At 48.3% G+C, this 16,404-nt stretch overlaps 1 protein-coding gene across 1 annotated transcript in view; it reads left to right on the plus strand.

Annotated features, from left to right (window-relative positions):
- Positions 1-16,404, plus strand: part of MAN1B1 (mannosidase alpha class 1B member 1) — a 313,998-nt gene that overhangs the window by 119,180 nt on the left and 178,414 nt on the right. The window contains exon 4 of the mRNA XM_085611248.1: positions 7,527-7,660. Coding sequence (XP_085467374.1) covers positions 7,527-7,660 — 134 coding nt within the window. The remainder of the gene's footprint in view (positions 1-7,526; positions 7,661-16,404) is intronic.

The raw sequence follows: 16,404 nt of genomic DNA on the forward strand, positions 1-16,404 counted from the left end.
AGGATAGATCTACTGGCAATTCACCTACCGGGGATGGACAATGTGGAGGCAGACTGGCTAAGCAGGCAGACCTCGGCATCGCACGAGTGGGAGCTCAATGGCCAGGAAACGGAGAAACCCTTCCGGAGATGGGGAACTCCCACAATAGACCTATTTGCAACACGCCACAATGCAAAATGCCAAAGCTTCGCGTCCAGGCAACCAGATCAGCAATCCCAGGGAAATGCCCTATGGATAAGCTGGTCGAGGACATTTGCCTACGCCTTTCCACCGATACCCCTGTTGCACAGAGTGCTCGACAAGTGCAGAACCAGCAACATGACTCTGATCCTAGTGGCTCCGCAGTGGGCGAGGCAGACATGGTTCTCACTAATTCAAGAAATGGCACAAGGCAATCCATACATGTTCGAGAGGAGGAAGGACCTGCTCTCAATGCAAAACGGAGAGGTCCTGCACCCAGAGCCAGAGACCCTCAACCTGGCGGCATGGCTCCTGAAGACCTAGAGTTCGCACACCTAAGATTGCCTCCGAGCACTAGGCGAGTGCTACGGGAGGCAAGGAAACAAACTACACGAAAATGCTACAGCGCAAAATGGAAGAGATTCACTGTGTGGTGCAGGAAAAAGGGCCTGCAAAACAGAATGACAAGAGACTCAACAGTACTGAGGTACCTCACACACCTTCTAAAGAGTAACCTCTGCTCGAGCTCCCTAAGGGTACACCTAGCGGCAATCATGGCCTACACCAGAGGTGAAAAGGGTGGAAGTTTCTTCACCTCGCAGGTGGTGAAGAGATTCATGGAAGGAGCCAAAAGGATGGCCCCCCCCGAAAAGGTTGCCGCCGCCGGCATGGAATCTGAACGTGGTGCTGACGGAGCTCATGAAGGCACCGTTTGAACCCATTCACAAGGCCACATTGCAGATGTTGACGGTGAAAACGGCCTTTCTGGTGGCCATAACCTCACTACGCGAGCGAGCTTCAAGCACGAACACTACAGGAACCCTACATTCAGATTCACAAGGACAGAATAGTCCTGAGAACAGACCCACACTTCATGCCCAAGGTGGTGTCGGCGTTCCACATGAATCAGAGTATTCAGATACCAAGTTTCTTCCAAAACCCGACTTCAAACGCAGAAAAGGCCCTGCACACCCTCGACGCAAGAAGAGCGGTGATGCACTACATTGAGAGAACCAAGGAACTCAGGAAGTCGAAGCAGCTGTTTGTGTCCTTTGCTACTAGCTTCATGGGTAGGCCAGTGACTAAGGGCACCATCGCTAGGTGGATTGCCCTCACTATTCAATTCTGCCACAAACAGGCTGGACAGGAGCTAGCGGAGGGGCCTCAGGCTCACTCCACAAGGAAGAAAGGGGCCACCGTGGCCTTCCTGGCGAACACGCCCATCCAGGACATATGCCTCGCGGCAACTTGGGCATCTGTGCACACGTTCACGAAACACTACTGCGTGGACATTCAGATGAACAAGGAAGCACAGGTTGGACAGAAGGTGCTTCAACACATTTTCAACGACCAACGCTCATCTACCACCCAGCCGCCACAAAATTAGGAAAACCGCTACAAAGTCTATGCACAGCATAGTGAATCCAGAAAGATTCACGCTGCAAAACGAATAGTTTCTTACCTGTCGGTGTAGTTTTGCAGCTTGAAGATCTTTCTGGATTCACTAGCGAACCCACCCACCTCCGCCAGGAAGATGAGGCTGGAGGAAGAGGGGGTGAAATGGAAAAGATCAGAAGGAATGAAAAATTACAGAAAATGGACAAGAAGAATTAATCAATCGCCTAGGGTTAAAAAAAAAAAAAACAAAAGGGAAAAAAGAACCCGAAGATGGCGCCCCAAAGGTGGGACTTCCGCAGGAAGCACGACGACGTCACGGGAGGTGCACCAAATGGTGGTCGTCGACGCCCACCTGGGCTACAAAAAAAAAAAACCAAAGAAAAGACTACGAATCCGGACCCAACCACAAGATCGCGGAATAATGCACAGCATAGTGAATCCAGAAAGATCTTCAAGCTGCAAAACTACACCGACAGGTAAGAAACTATTCGTCATGGCCACACAAAGGAAATAAGTGGAAAAAACCTGCTTATTTAATATGCACTATGAAGGACTGCTGTACCCCATAATGCCCTGCAAGGGGGCTAATTTGCTTATTAGTTGCTTTTTTGGTGCTCACAAAGGGCAGTGCCACCACTAACTCACTCTACCTCATCCAGAAGAATGAGTCTGTGACCCTGAAGAGGTTTTCATTCATTGTAAACTTCCAGAGCTGGAGCTTTTGGCTCATGGGCTCTGGAATTTGAGGACCCCTTGAGGTTGATCCTGTGACTGCAACAGCAGTATAATTATAGTAAAAGAAAGACTCTGCCACATTTTTCTTTTAATTTATAGGCTTTAATGACAAATGTGAAAGTTCATAATGCAATGTTAGAATTATATCAAATGTTTTTGACTATTGGCATTGTGCCCGTTGAGTCTACTTGCAGTTGAATGTGGAAACGTGACAGGGTCATTAGGCCTGGCTTATTTAAAATGAGACCTGTTAAATTGTGATGCTGCATCTAGTTTAGAAGGGGTGGGGGTATTGTGGTTGTGGGGTTTAGGACCCACTATGGGTGTAATGTGGTATGAGGCTGTCACCAAAGGTATTTCCATTTACCGGATGTGTGTTTTAATATATTTTAATGTGTATTGGTTTAATACACACTACTTAGTAGTGTGTGTAATAAAAATACTTTTCATTTTTAGTTTCTAATTATTTTATTGGTTTTATAAAATGCACAATAAAGTGATACAAATGTTAACCTCGGGTTTCAAACACATATAAGCCTCGATATTGGAGCTGGATTAAAAGTCCAAAAATCACTTAGAAAAGCACCACAGAGAAAAATAATAACCGAAAGAAGGGAGAATGGGAGTGAAATAGTGGATTTTGTAGAGTGAGTTAATACGGTTGAGCAGTTTTCAATGTACAAGACTAGGAAGGGAATATCTAGTATTTGTGGAGGTTGAGATAAAAGTTTAGTTTTCCCCAAACCGGTCTGGTGCTGTGTCTCCAAGGAGATTGCTCGAGTGTGATATTATCCGCTCCTATCATGAATATTATGAGTTCCTCCCAGGCTTGAAAGGAGATCTTGTTTTAACTGTTCCAATTACTGAGTGTGGTTTTACAACTATTTCTAAGGAGGAGGTCGAGAAGCTTTTTATCTTTCAGGCTTGTTAGGTTTAAAAAAACATAAAAGCACTGTCTGGAGAATGATTTATTTAGTGTTGTTACATACCAGAGACTGCGGTTATTAGCCTACATCACCTCCTCTCAGTAGGTCTTGGACTGCTCTGGCTAACCTGAGAGAGCAAGTGCTATAATGGATTCTCGGTTCCCAGTGAAAAGACAATTGTGAATGTATTGCGTTTGAAGGACTCGCATCCTTCAACTAATAACCGACTTTCATACAGTGACAATGAAGCCAGCCAATGGTAATCAGTGAGTGGGCTCCAAGCCCACTGTAAGATCACAATATGTATCATGAGAGCCTTTGGCGAGAGCTAAAAAGGCAGTCAAACTCAGGATTAGTTCTCTGTTCCTCTTTCAATTTTAGTAGAGGAGTGAAACTTCAAAGGCATTGTGTAATGTGACGGAGTCTTGAAAATGGCTAGTAAATTGAGTAAATGATAGCTATTTTACTTGTTTAAAGATTGTGTTTACATGCCTTAGGCTTGCCCTTGAGAGCCTTAAAGAGAATAAAGTGGGCGTTGTTTGCGAACCAACGCCCATAATTGCTCTCTCACTGGCAAGGGGGCAGTGAGTGAAAGCTGTGCCTTTAACAGGCTGCAATCTTTAAGTTCTTACAATCCACATTACCGGACCGGTGGTTATCATCCCTTTGGTTAGGACCATTCTATATGAGGGCTTTTAGTAATTAACAAATGAAACCTGTGCATTCTTTGGAGTACATAGTTGCGCTTCTTTTCTCACTGATTTTCTTTCTATTCAAGCATTTAGTCTTCCCGGCATCTTTTTTGCTAGCCAGTGGCAGACCTTGAACGCTTCAAATTCAGTCTGCAGCAGTGTATGGAATCTAAAACACATTCCTCCGTTTTCTGCCAATTTCCACTGCTGGTTCGGGTGGCTATTAGTTTAAGAGCATGGTGTTGGATTTAAGTTCAATCTCTGTACTTTAAGTGGGGATTTCTTTGTCGTGCTGATTCATCGACGCCCCCAGCAAACTGGGCAGAAGCGCTTCCAGCTGAGGCTGAGCTTGTGTAGCTGTCCAAAAGCTTAGGTTTGATCTATATACTTATTTTAATTTCCTCGAGGGTCTTCATCGTCAGAAGTATATCTTGAAACAGGAGGACCCTATCAGGGCTTTTAAAAAGATTGTCTCTTGGCAAAAAAAACTATGTGCTGTTACGCAAATTTTGTTCGCCTCAGGTGGCTGTTTTTTCCACGTGAGGCAACCAGGCTTTGTCTTATCTTGATTCCTTCCTGATGTTCTCCAACACAGATGGATTGAAATTCTGGGCCACAGCAGGTTTGAAGTTTGTGGCAGGGTTCCTTTTGTAGCAAAATTATGTTTGTGGAGAAAGGCTGTGGAATGCAGTTCCAGCCATCAAGTGGCCGTTTTAGAGAGGTGTGTAGTTAGTTGAAAAAGGCCTGTTAGTCGCTGAGATACGGTCAACTGTTGTGAAGAAGGCATAGCAGCTTGGTATTGGAAGGTGTATCAGCTAGCACTCAGCACAAATCAGAGAAGCTGAACATCCAATGTTTTTCCCTGCTAAAGAAGAATTTTTTAACTGCACACACAGAATTTTCCATGGCCTCTTGTACTGATGAGTGGCAACTGACTTGGTCTAGCTGGGTGGTAATTGTTTCACCCAATGGGGAGATCCTGAACATTTCGCAACCATACATTTCTTTTTTTTTTTCTTTTTTCCTAGACATTCATTTTTAGTCTATATCGTCAACTCGAACAATGCATGGTATTTCAGCCTTTTCAACCATTCGAGTGTACCAAGTGATGCCCTATAAAATGGGAAACGTGAGGGGATATATCTGAAGCATAGTGTATCTTCTGATAGAGGCTACTAGCCGCAGATTTCTTCACGTAGAATTATCCCCAGGCGTGAGACTGGATCCGGAAACCTTTTGTCACAGCATCCCTGCGCGGCGGGGGCGGGGCGACACCACGCGACTCCGTCCAGGCGTCGTCAGCATACGTGACGTCAGCGAGGTCACATAAGACCTGCCCCGGCACGCCCACGTCAGTTTTTTCCTTTTCCGCGTGCAACGCGGATCCGTTTCTTGCTGCGGGCCTGTTTAAGGCCCTCTTTCTTCCATTTTTTTTTTTGGTAGAACAGTGTGTAAATGCCTTTGGGCTTTAAAACTTGCACGTTTTGTGGGCGTCTTATGTCGGTGATGGACCCTCACCTCATTTGCATGTGGTGTATGGGGGAGGATCACGGCACCTCAGATTGTGCGGCGTGCCAAAAGTTGAAGCCGAAGTCGCGGCAGGATCGTCGAATGAAACTTCTCTCGGCGCGTCTCTCCAGGTCGACGTCCTCCCCTCGGTCAGCTTCGGCGGACGGCTGTGGTCGTCGTCCTCGCCTTTCTCCGATGTCACGCGAGCATCGCTCCCCGGTGGGTAAGTGTCGCAGTTCGTCCCTGGGGGCTGGTTTCCGGCCTACCGGGGGCGTGGACTCTCCGTGGGTGATGCGGCCCCGCGTTTCGTCCTATCCACCGTTTCCCGGTGTTGGGGCATCGAGAGTCCAGATGGAGACTTGCGCGGCGGCTTTGCAGGCCTCGCTGGCGTCTCCTCCTCCTTCCCCTCCTGGGGCGTCTGTGGATCCCTTGCCTTGTGCAGGGCCCTCCGTGGCGCCGCCGGTGGCTTCGGCCCTGGCGCCGACTGGGTCGGATCTAGGCTTGGAGGATGTGGTGCTGTTGGGGTGTGGCTCCTCTGGGGCACCTCTGCCTCGCCGCACACCCCCGCGGGGGTACCTGTGGTGTCGCGGGAGGTCGCCGGGGCTCGGGTCGCATTCCCGTGCCCCTCTCAGTCCCTTGGCAGGGTGGTCCTGTCTAAGCCCGAGGTGACGCCGCTACAGCACCGGCAGCAGCTGGACCGTGCGTAGCCACAGGGGTCGGTGGATTCTTCTCGTTCTGCTCTGGGTCGAGGGACCCCTCGTCCCTCTCCAGGCCCGGCCCCTCTCGTACCTCCTCACAGGCAGCTGCCTCGTTGGAGGGGAGAGTCGGAGGTTGTATCGTCCCTGGCGCCACCACAGGGGTTGCCGGGCGACCTTCGCCTCCTGGCCAGTGCCGGCGGAGGGCTTCGGGCCTCTATCCGGGTCCGTCCCGTTCCCCCATGCCGGTGGTTGCCTCGGCGGGAGTCGGGCCGCCGCCGGTGCGCAATGACTTGGAGGTCCCTTGTCCGGTGACGCCGGATGGCGCCGGTGTCCTGCCTCAAACAGCGGACTATGCGGCTCCGCGCAGGGGTCTTACCGCGGATTCGCATTTGGACGCTCCTTCTCTGGAGGCAGGCTGCATATTGGTATCGTCCTCCCTGGAGACTAGTCGCCGTGTGGTGTCCTTTTCACCGGCGTCGAAGGGCGGCTCCCTGCCCTTCCTGAAGCAGGGGTGTTTGTCGGAAGACCGGCAGGTCCCTCATTCTTCGGCTTCTCCTGACTTCCTCAGACGGAGAGCGACTGAGGAATGTTAAGGAGTATCCAAATAGGAAGTCGTCTCATTGCAGGTTGAATGCAAATAAAAAATCAGGTGTTTTTTAGGCGATGGTCGAGAGATACCAATGACTCAGGGGAGAGAGATAGCATTGTTTTGAAGGTTTTGTACCATTACATAAGTTACAGTATGAAGTTAAATGAACCTGATATTGATTAAGTGGTATACACAGCATACCAATGACGTAATGGGTTATATATGAGCCACAAGGAAATTTAGAGCAAGTGATAAAAGGATAAAAGGGAAATGAGAGCGGTGGCCAACCAAATGTGTCTATATAAGAAGTTAGATCCATGGGCTTTGCTGCTATTCATACTGGTGGCAGGGGGAACAGTACAGTAAATAGTTGATGTAAAAATATTAGCTGGTGTTGGTAAAGCAGTTGGGGTGATCAAATGATTTTGTAGCTGTACAAGTGTGGCATGGCACGTTGCTGTATTTCCTGAATTACCTGCCATGAGACTGCATGCATTTCCTCAAGTCTAAAATCCAGCTACATTAATGGATCTGTACTGGTACCACAATGCAGGGTTGAGTCTTGGGGGGCGAGAGGGTAACATGATGAAACTGATGTCCTTTGCATATTGCCAGAAGATTAAAACCGGTCACAATCTAGAGTAAGCATGGTTTTTGTTAGAGGAATTATTTGTTTTAGTCTATAATTTCCAACTCACTTTGTTACTTTGTCTCATTATCATTTTGTTATTTTCCATTGCATAAACATGGTAGGTGTGATTGTTCGAACTTCCGTTTTACGTGTTAATTTTGTGCCCAGAGACACAGGAAGCCTTTTCCTAACAAACGTGGACCCCCCAGCTTAAATGTCCAAATCCCAGCACAGGAAAAAGTGAAATCAGATGTGAAAAAACCTGCAGCAGAATCTCCAGAGTCTGTCCAACCCATCATAAGGTGAGGAGTGAAATTTCAAATCCATTTCCCTTTATTTGAACACGACATGAACTTGCCTTCAGTCTTCCATGCATGCTTTCATTGTGCATAAACGTGCTGTAGGTTTTTGCTTTGTCTTTGTTAATTTAGTTAAATGAAATTTTTTATTTGAACTAGAACTACAAAGCAGTGTCTGTCTTAGTAGTCAGTAATCCTATTGTGCACAGTGTCTATTGATACCGTTTGGGTCACCAGATACTTGATTGGTTAGACTGGAAGCCTACCTCTTACTTCTATTTCTGTCTGAATCATTACATCCTTTATTAAACATTGGCTCATTCAGCATTCAACAGTGTATGTGTTTTAGACAAAACACATCCCTTGCCACTGTAGAGTTCCTTGTTGTAATAGAGGTCTAAGAAGATTGTCTTTTTGATGTTAAAAGAATATAATGTGTACTTTAGCTCATACTACTAGGTCAGAAACAACTTCCCTTTGGGATTACTTAGAAGCATATCTTCACGGATACATACCAGAGTCACACAGTCAAATAATCACCAACTAATATAGCAGTAGCCAAAAACCTAATATATATATGTTTATTCAGTAGGTCCTTTGAATAAGTTACAAAAAATATAAAAATTGCAATTAACACAATAAGACAAACGTTAGCAGCACAATTTTACAATATGTTTCACAGTACACAAAGTAGGGGAGAGTGCAATTGATAATGAAAATGCAAATTGGAATGCACAAAATACTGAAACTAGGGAAGCGACGCGTTTCTGCTGTATATGTTGATCGGACCACCTTTTTCAGGCTTAATCATAAGATGTCTCCCAACAATTTCATCTATTGTAAAAACAGTATATAAAATCACGTATCAAATTAATACAAGATACAAATAATCTACATCATGACATTCATTACAAGCTAAAATTATCATACAACGTTATCGTTTTACAATTTAACATAGCATAGACATGTTAAACTCCAATATTAGACCTTTGGCTCTGACATGGTGATTGCACACAATAATTCTCACTCACACACACCAACTCCCAGCATGAGCATGTCTCGTATTTAACCCTAGACTATACAAATAGCTCTAGAAAAATACCCACCAAAAACTGGTGATTTTTATTTAAGGGGGAGCTAACTCCTCCACCACACCAAATCTTTTTCGTCGTATCTCTGCAGTAAATACAGGACGGAGGGCGGACATAAATTCTCAACAATGCTCTAGTGTAAACAATAATAGAGCAGTTATACACCGTAGATAAAATCTTTCACTACTTTTCATATGCTATAAGCTAGCTATACGGAGTTACCCACCCAAATTAATGATGAAAGAAATATTTCAGAGAGGGAATTAAACTCCTCCGATACACCAAATCTTCTTTCTCTTATCGTCCACACTCAATAAGGACCGGTGGCAAGCAATACCTGTCACTTATTACCTAAAATAAAAGGTCAAAAATAAATACACAGGAGGAGTTGACTACCTGAACACTCAACACTAAAGTGTTTGTCTCCCACCACTGGTGGGAGCTTTAGCTCATAATATACATTTTCTGGTTTTGGCCATCACAGTTGTATTGGTTATGCATGTGCCCATTTGTTGATCTGTTACGGTAGGAGCAGTTCTATCAGAAACACTTTACATATCAACCATTCATTGATGCACAGTTCTGTGATGCAGTTTGGGTGTCTGCTTATTCAGTAGAAGGTGTGCTCAGCAATGCGTAAACGAAAAACAAAACACATTAAATATAGGTGTTAGTTGTCAGTTTAAATATCTTTTAGGGTATGATTTAGTAAAATACTTGTTTAGACATGGTTTCTTAGGTACAAAGTGAGGGAAGAAGCACATCAAGCTTTTGAATGGCCTACCTTGCTCATATTTTTGTGGGGCAGAATTAGTGAGATTTAAAACTGAAGAAGCTGGATTTCAGGACTGACAGGGGAGTTGGTTATTCCGGAAGGTGCCCTGAGGTCAAATGAGAGGGTATTCAAGTCAAAGGGTGTAGATGACTGGAGAGAAACAGGATTGCTCATGGAGCGCTAGAGCGTGGATAAGGATATAAAGGTAAGTGGATTATAGTGTTTAATTTGAAGAAAAGCAGGAGAAAGGAGCTGGTGATGTACAGTTAATTGTTTGAAGTTCAAAGTGAGGGGCTTGAACTGGTTTATGGTTCTGGCTGACAGCTACTGTGCATGTCACTGGTAGTGAGTGACAGGTTTGTGGTTTGTAGCAAGCTCTATTATTTTGTCAACTAGTAAGTTCCTTGCGAGTCCAATACCCTTCAGCTTCTATCTTGCTCATGACAACTTAATTAATTTCGTTGTGTCAATTCAGGTAGTACTCCAAGATCTCTAGCAGTGATTGAAAGTTTTGAGTGTTAGGTAGAGCGTAGTAGGCAAATCCAAATTTAGCATGCCTGGGTGATGCTGGATCAGTGAATCTCGAATTTAATTTGTGGTCTACTCTTCCCTTTGTTAAGAACTGCACATTTTATACTGGAGCTTAGTCTGTTTTTATTTAAATAATTTTTCAAACATATCACTTGTGATGTCTGTTTGTACTTCTCCTATTTTCAATTTTTTTCTCAACACTTTTTCTTGCCACATTATGGGGGGGATTCGCTTCTTTCTTCAGAAGAAATGGCTAATAAAATGTCAAATAAACTACTTACAAAAACATTCTTAAATAACATGTGTTTTTCAACAGCACCGCCATTTTATATTGTCCATGTTCACCATGCCTTATTGAAAACAATCCAGTTAAAAGTGCGATAGCCAATTCTTACATTTTAGCATGCTGCTCTTCTTCACTATTGTAACAAACAAATGCCCATGATGGTCTGCTTACGGCTAACAACCAGAATATTCCATGCTAATTGTGAGGTAGTTTCCTGTTTAAAATGAACTCTGACCGTTGTAGTCCCTTCCACAAACAGTTACCATTCATAGTACTTTTCCGTTACAAAACTGAACGAAGTTTTTCAATAATTAAGTCATTTCCTGTTTGTGAGGATCCCTGGTAATTGTATTTCATTGTTTAACGTAATTTCAGTTACCTTTCAATGGGTATTTTGTAATTAATGTAATTATACTTAGGTTTTCAATCCTACATATTGTTTTTTGCTGAAGCGTTACATTTATATCCGCCTAGCTTGTTGGTGTAACTATTTCTTGACACATTTCAAATCATATTAGAAATACTGTGTTTTGAAATTCTGTAAAATGCTTTTCTAAGCACAACCTTGTATCACCATTTCGTATTGTGGACTGGAGCATGTTAATCCTAGTTTTTAGTTTGTGTGATGTTTGACTTAATAACATTCCACGGGGCGTTTAATTGAATGTACTGCAGTTGTATCGTAGGTGGCACAATTCCCTGCATTGTTCTTAGATGTTTTTGTGTTGGTTCCTTAATCACTCTGATACAGTTTGAGATTTCAAACGTGGCTGTCCCTGTTCTTAATGTCTCCCTACCGTTGCTCTTTCCAGAATGTCTCACAAATTGCGATAATTAGGTAGTATGTTTCACCTTTGAACTTGGTAAGGGCTTGGTTTTATGATCTGAAGAAGCAGTACTTGAGTATTTTACTTTAGGGTGATATACTGTTGAGTGTTGGTACAGTAGCTGCGTGCCACCATACTTATTTAAATATTTCCGACTGGCCCAGTCAGTGTAATTTCCTGCACATTAGACTCATGGCATGAATCCCCCGACTTCTGGTGAGGTTGGAGTTCTCTTAGAGTAAATCACCTTTGGACCTGAGTAAAATAGTCACCAATGTTCTGACACCACGACCAATGGTTGGTAGGTGTGGGGTATAGCCTTTTTATCCACAGCCCAGGTGGCGGAGTCTGCCCAGAGGCCATCCCTGGCAGATCCATAAATGTTGTCAGAACTGCAACTTTCCAGTGTTTGTACAGCTCCACTATGCCACTCCAAGAATGTAGGTTGTCTTGTTAAGCAGGATGGGTCTTTAAGAAGCTATCCCTTGGGGGAGGAGCCTAGCGCGCAACCAAGATGGCCGCGTAGGTGCGAGGCTCCCGAGGACCTCCGCGACCTCCGTTTATCCTGCCTTCATCCTGCATCGGTTGAGGGGACTGTGTCGGTGAGCCTGAGCCAAGGTGGTACCCGTTTCCCGTTTTCGAATCGGACCTCGGGTGCCGGAGTGAGCACCGATTGAAGTTTGCGGCCTCCTTCGCTCCTGACCCCGGACTCGCGTTTGGGGGCGGCCCGGTGGCAAAGTGAACAACAACGGCGGGCTGGGCCTGGCGAGTCGCGTACCCCGCACTTTCACTTTCACGCCCCCTTACCGTCTTTGCAAGTGGGATCGCGGCGCTCTTTGTGTTGGGGTGGCCTCGCTGGGTGACCCAGCCTGCCTGCCTGCTGTGGCCCGCTCCGCCGTCCTGGGGTGACCCCCCGGAGCCCGTGGCTTTGATTGCTTGCCCTTTACTGCGTGGCTGGTGAGGGTGTGAGACCCGCGACGATGGCCACGAAACAAGATGGCGATCGGTTGAAGGCCAAGTCGACCCGGCGTGGCGCCGCACATCAGGCCAACATCATGGACCGCTACACCCTCCCGAAAGGATCTCCCGGTGGACCGCACAAGTCCTCTGAGTGCCCCCCGGATTTGCCCACAGAGTTGACTCTGCAAGACGTCATGGGCGCCATCGCTGAGATGAAGGCCTCGGTGGGCCAGCGGTTTGACACCTTAGCCCATAAAATCGACGCGGTCCTAGTTGATGTCAACCTGGTGAGGGCTGATCTCTCCAAGACCAACGACCGGGTCGATTCTTTGGCCCACACCGCGTCTGGCCTCACGACTGAGGTGGCGGCCCTCCAAACGGAAGTGCACTGACTTCGTCAGGTGAGTGCGCTTATGGATCGGCGCCTGGAAGATTCCGAGAGTCGGGCCCGGAGGAATAACATCCGCATCATCGGAGTACCCGAGGGACGGGAGGAAGCGGCGGCGGATCTTTTTGTAGAGGACCTGATCGCTACCCATCTCCAGCCTCGGGGACTGAGTAAATTCTTTGCCGTGGAGAGGGCCCACAGAGTTCCCGGGGGAAGGCCGAAGGTCGGAGCCCCTCCGCGGCCTCTCATTGCCCGGATTTTTAACTTTCGGGACAGGGACGCAATCTTGCAAGCCTCCAGACTGCAAGGGCCGATTAAGCTGGAAAATATGGAGGTGAACTTTTATCCCGATTTCACTCAAGCGGTCCAGAAACAGAGACTGAGTTTCCTGGGTGTTAAGCGCCGGCTCCGGGACATGAACTTAAAATATGCCATGCTCTTCCCGGCCAAGCTGTGGGTAGAGGTGGATGGTCGCACGCACTTTTTTGATCGTCCCGAAGCGGCCGGGGACTGGCTGGACACTTTGTCTGGGGGTAGTGCTCGAGATGGTGGGGGGGGGGCGGCGGGAGGAGACGGCCCACTGGATCGGGACTGAGGGGTTGATATTGGGCCTCACTCTGGACGACTATGATGCCACTTTAGACCAAGCTTCTGTCTTTGTTCTTTCCCCTTCCTTGGAGGTTGTGTGTGGTCTAGAAGGGGTACTCTTTCCTCCTCTAGGGGGTCTAGCTAGTTTCACTATATAGGGGCGACAGGCACACTGCAAGTTGGGGGGGCTGTCTGGGCTCATGCAGGGGTGCAGGGAGGGGGGAGTTTTGTTGGGGTGGGTGGGTTGGGGTGGGGTGTTGTTCGTTTCTACCACAAGGCAAAAGCATCGTTGTCATTTCTGAAGTGCTCTCTGGGGGACGATTGATGGCTTCGGTTTATGATGGGGGGTAGGGGACTGAGTCTGTTGTCCTGGAATGTTAATGGATTGGGGGACAGGATAAAACGAGGTGTGGTCCTGCAGTTCTTGAAGCGAATTTCGCCCGATATAGTTTTTCTGCAGGAGACACACCTCATTGGCAACTCCTTTTGTGCCATGAACCGACGGGGCTACCGCCTTGTGGCCCATTCGGGCTTCACGTCTGGTTCAAGGGGTGTGGGCATTATGGTTAAGAACTCGCTCCCGTTGGAGATTGATGAGGTGCACCATGACGACAGGGGACGTTACACGGTTTTGGTGGGTAGACTGGAGGGCAGAGTGGTCGTTTTCGTGTCTGTTTATGTCCCGCCGGGGCTGCAGACGACCACCTTTGCGGATCTGGGGCGCCTCCTCCTTGGCCTTCTGGAAGGGATTCTAGTGGTGGGGGGGGATTTTAATGCTGTGGTTTCCGGAACTGTGGATCGTCACCCCCCTAGGGATCTCCCCCGTGCCCAGGCATGGTTGTCTGGCCTCTTGGATACCTTGGGGCTGGTGGATTGTTGGCGTTTGAAACATCCCACGCAGCTACAGTACACCTTCCATTCAGGGGCTCATGGTAGTCTCTCACGGCTAGATTATGTCCTGGTTCCGGCGGCGCACGTTGGGAGGATAGGGGAGGTGCGCCATTTGGCACGGGGTATTTCGGACCACTCCCCACTCTTGTTGCACTTTGATATTCTTTCGAGGGGAGAGGGGAGGGTGGTCCCGATTAATCCCTGGTACCTGCGTGACCCCACCATTCGCGCAGAGCTGGTTAAATCCCTTAAGCGCTACTTTGACGAGAATGTGGGGTCTGTGTCATCGGCGATCTCATTGTGGGAGGCGTTCAAGACGGTACTCAGGGGAGAGGCCTTGTCCCTTATTTCCCATTCCCGGAGGCGCGAGCGGGAGGAGGTGACTCGTGTTGAAGCTGAGATAACTGAGTTGGAGGGTGATCTAGAATGTGGGGTGACGGATGACAAATTACATGTTCTCCGACTCAAGCAAGCGGCTTATAAGGCCCTCGTCACGGAGGCGGCCAGGGGCCTCAGTAGAGAGCAACAGGGGAGACTGTATGATGTGGGTGATAAGGCTGGTAAATTGATTGCATGGCTGGACAAAAAGGAGAGAGCGAGTCGAGTTGTCCCGTTGATTGAGAAACAGAATGGTGTGTGTGTCACTGAACCAGAAGAAATTGTCTCCTGCTTTGCAGACTATTTCCGTGGGGTGTATTCCCCGGTGTCCTCCCGCTCTGAAGAGGATTCTCACGCCCTGCTCAGGGATATCGCGCTGCCTTCCCTTTCGGAGGAGGACAGAGTGTCGTTGGACGCTGCTCCAACTTCCGAGGAAATTGCCCTCACCATACGTTCGGTCGCTTCCGGCAAGGCCATGGGTCCTAATGGTCTTCCCATCGAGTTGTATAAACTGCGACCGGATATGCTGGCACCGCATCTCCGTGCTATGTTCCTCGCGGCCCACTCGGCGGGTTCCCTCCCGCTAGACCAGCGTCTAGCTACTATCGTGGTTATCCATAAGGAGGGGAGGCCACGTGACCGGGTTTCATCCTATCGGCCTATTTCGTTTATGAATGCAGAGCCCAAAATCCTCGCCAAGGTGTTGGCCAATCGGCTGGTCGGCGTAGTGTGTGACTTGATTCACCAGGATCAGTCCGGCTTCATCCCTCATCGCAATACAGCGCTTAACCTGCGGCGTTTGCATGGGGTGCTCGCACGTGTCCCGTTCATACGAGAGCCGGCCATTTTGGCGTCCTTGGACGCCACTATGGCGTTTGACACGCTTGAATGGCCTTATATTTGGGCGACGCTCGCGAAGTTTGGGTTTGGCCCAGGATTCATCAGTTGGGTAAAATTGTTGTACTCTGGCCCGCTGGCGCAGGTCGTGGTGAACGGTAGAGTGTCGGCTTCGTTCGAGCTGGGCAGGGGCACGCGGCAGGGCTGCCCGTTATCGCCGCTCCTTTTCGCGCTCGCCTTGGAGCCCCTGGCGGGGTGGCTGGGGTGGGAACCTTCTATTCGTGGTCTCCGCTGGACCCCCGAGTATGAGGACCGCGTATCTCTATACGCTGACGATATTCTCCTGTACCTGGCTTCCCCACGTAAATCACTGATAGTACTGGTTGATGTATTGCATTCATTTGGTCTTAACTCCGGCCTTGTCATCAACTGGGCTAAATCGTGCGTCTATGTTCTCTCTGGGGAGGACCCTATCCTTCCGCGGGGATGTCCTATCCAGATCGCCCCGCGGGGATTCCGGTACCTGGGTGTCTTCATTACCTTGGACGCGGAGGCCCGATATAGTCGGAACTTGCTTCCCCCCCTCCAGCGCCTGAAGGAGGATGTTGCGCGTTGGAGGCGCTTGCCACTCTCGCCGCTCGGCCGGGCGGCATTGTTTAAGATGATGTCGCTGCCGCGTTTCCTGTACGCTCTGCAGAACACGATGGACGTCGTCCCGGCGCGCTACTTTCGCGAGGTGGAGAGTTTGCAGCGCCGACTGTTCTGGGAAGGTAGACCGCGTATCGCCCTGGCGAAGCTGACGCTCCCATGGTATGACGGGGGGATCGCCCTCCCGGATATCAAACGGTATTATTGGGCCTCCCAGCTGGCTGCGATTAATCACGGCCTGTACGGGCCCGCTCTAAACCCGGCCTTTGAAATGGATAAGATGTTACTGCCGGGTGGTGATTATAACCGAGCGCTTTACTCCAGCTCGCTTGACGCACGTCTGACGGGCCCCACGCGTGTCATGGTACGAGTGTGGCACGCGGCTAACGTGGTGATGGGGTGGAAAGGTCGTTTGACCCGGGCGTCGCCACTATACGCATCTGAGCAGTTGGGCTCCCTGTGGACCTCGAAGGGCTTTGAAAAGTGGGACATGATAGGCATCAGCAGGGTGGGTGATCTCTGGACAAGGGGGGAATTCAAAACGTTC

Source organism: Triturus cristatus, chromosome 1_2, assembly GCF_964204655.1.
Source record: "Triturus cristatus chromosome 1_2, aTriCri1.1, whole genome shotgun sequence".
Taxonomy (NCBI): Eukaryota; Metazoa; Chordata; class Amphibia; order Caudata; family Salamandridae; genus Triturus; species Triturus cristatus.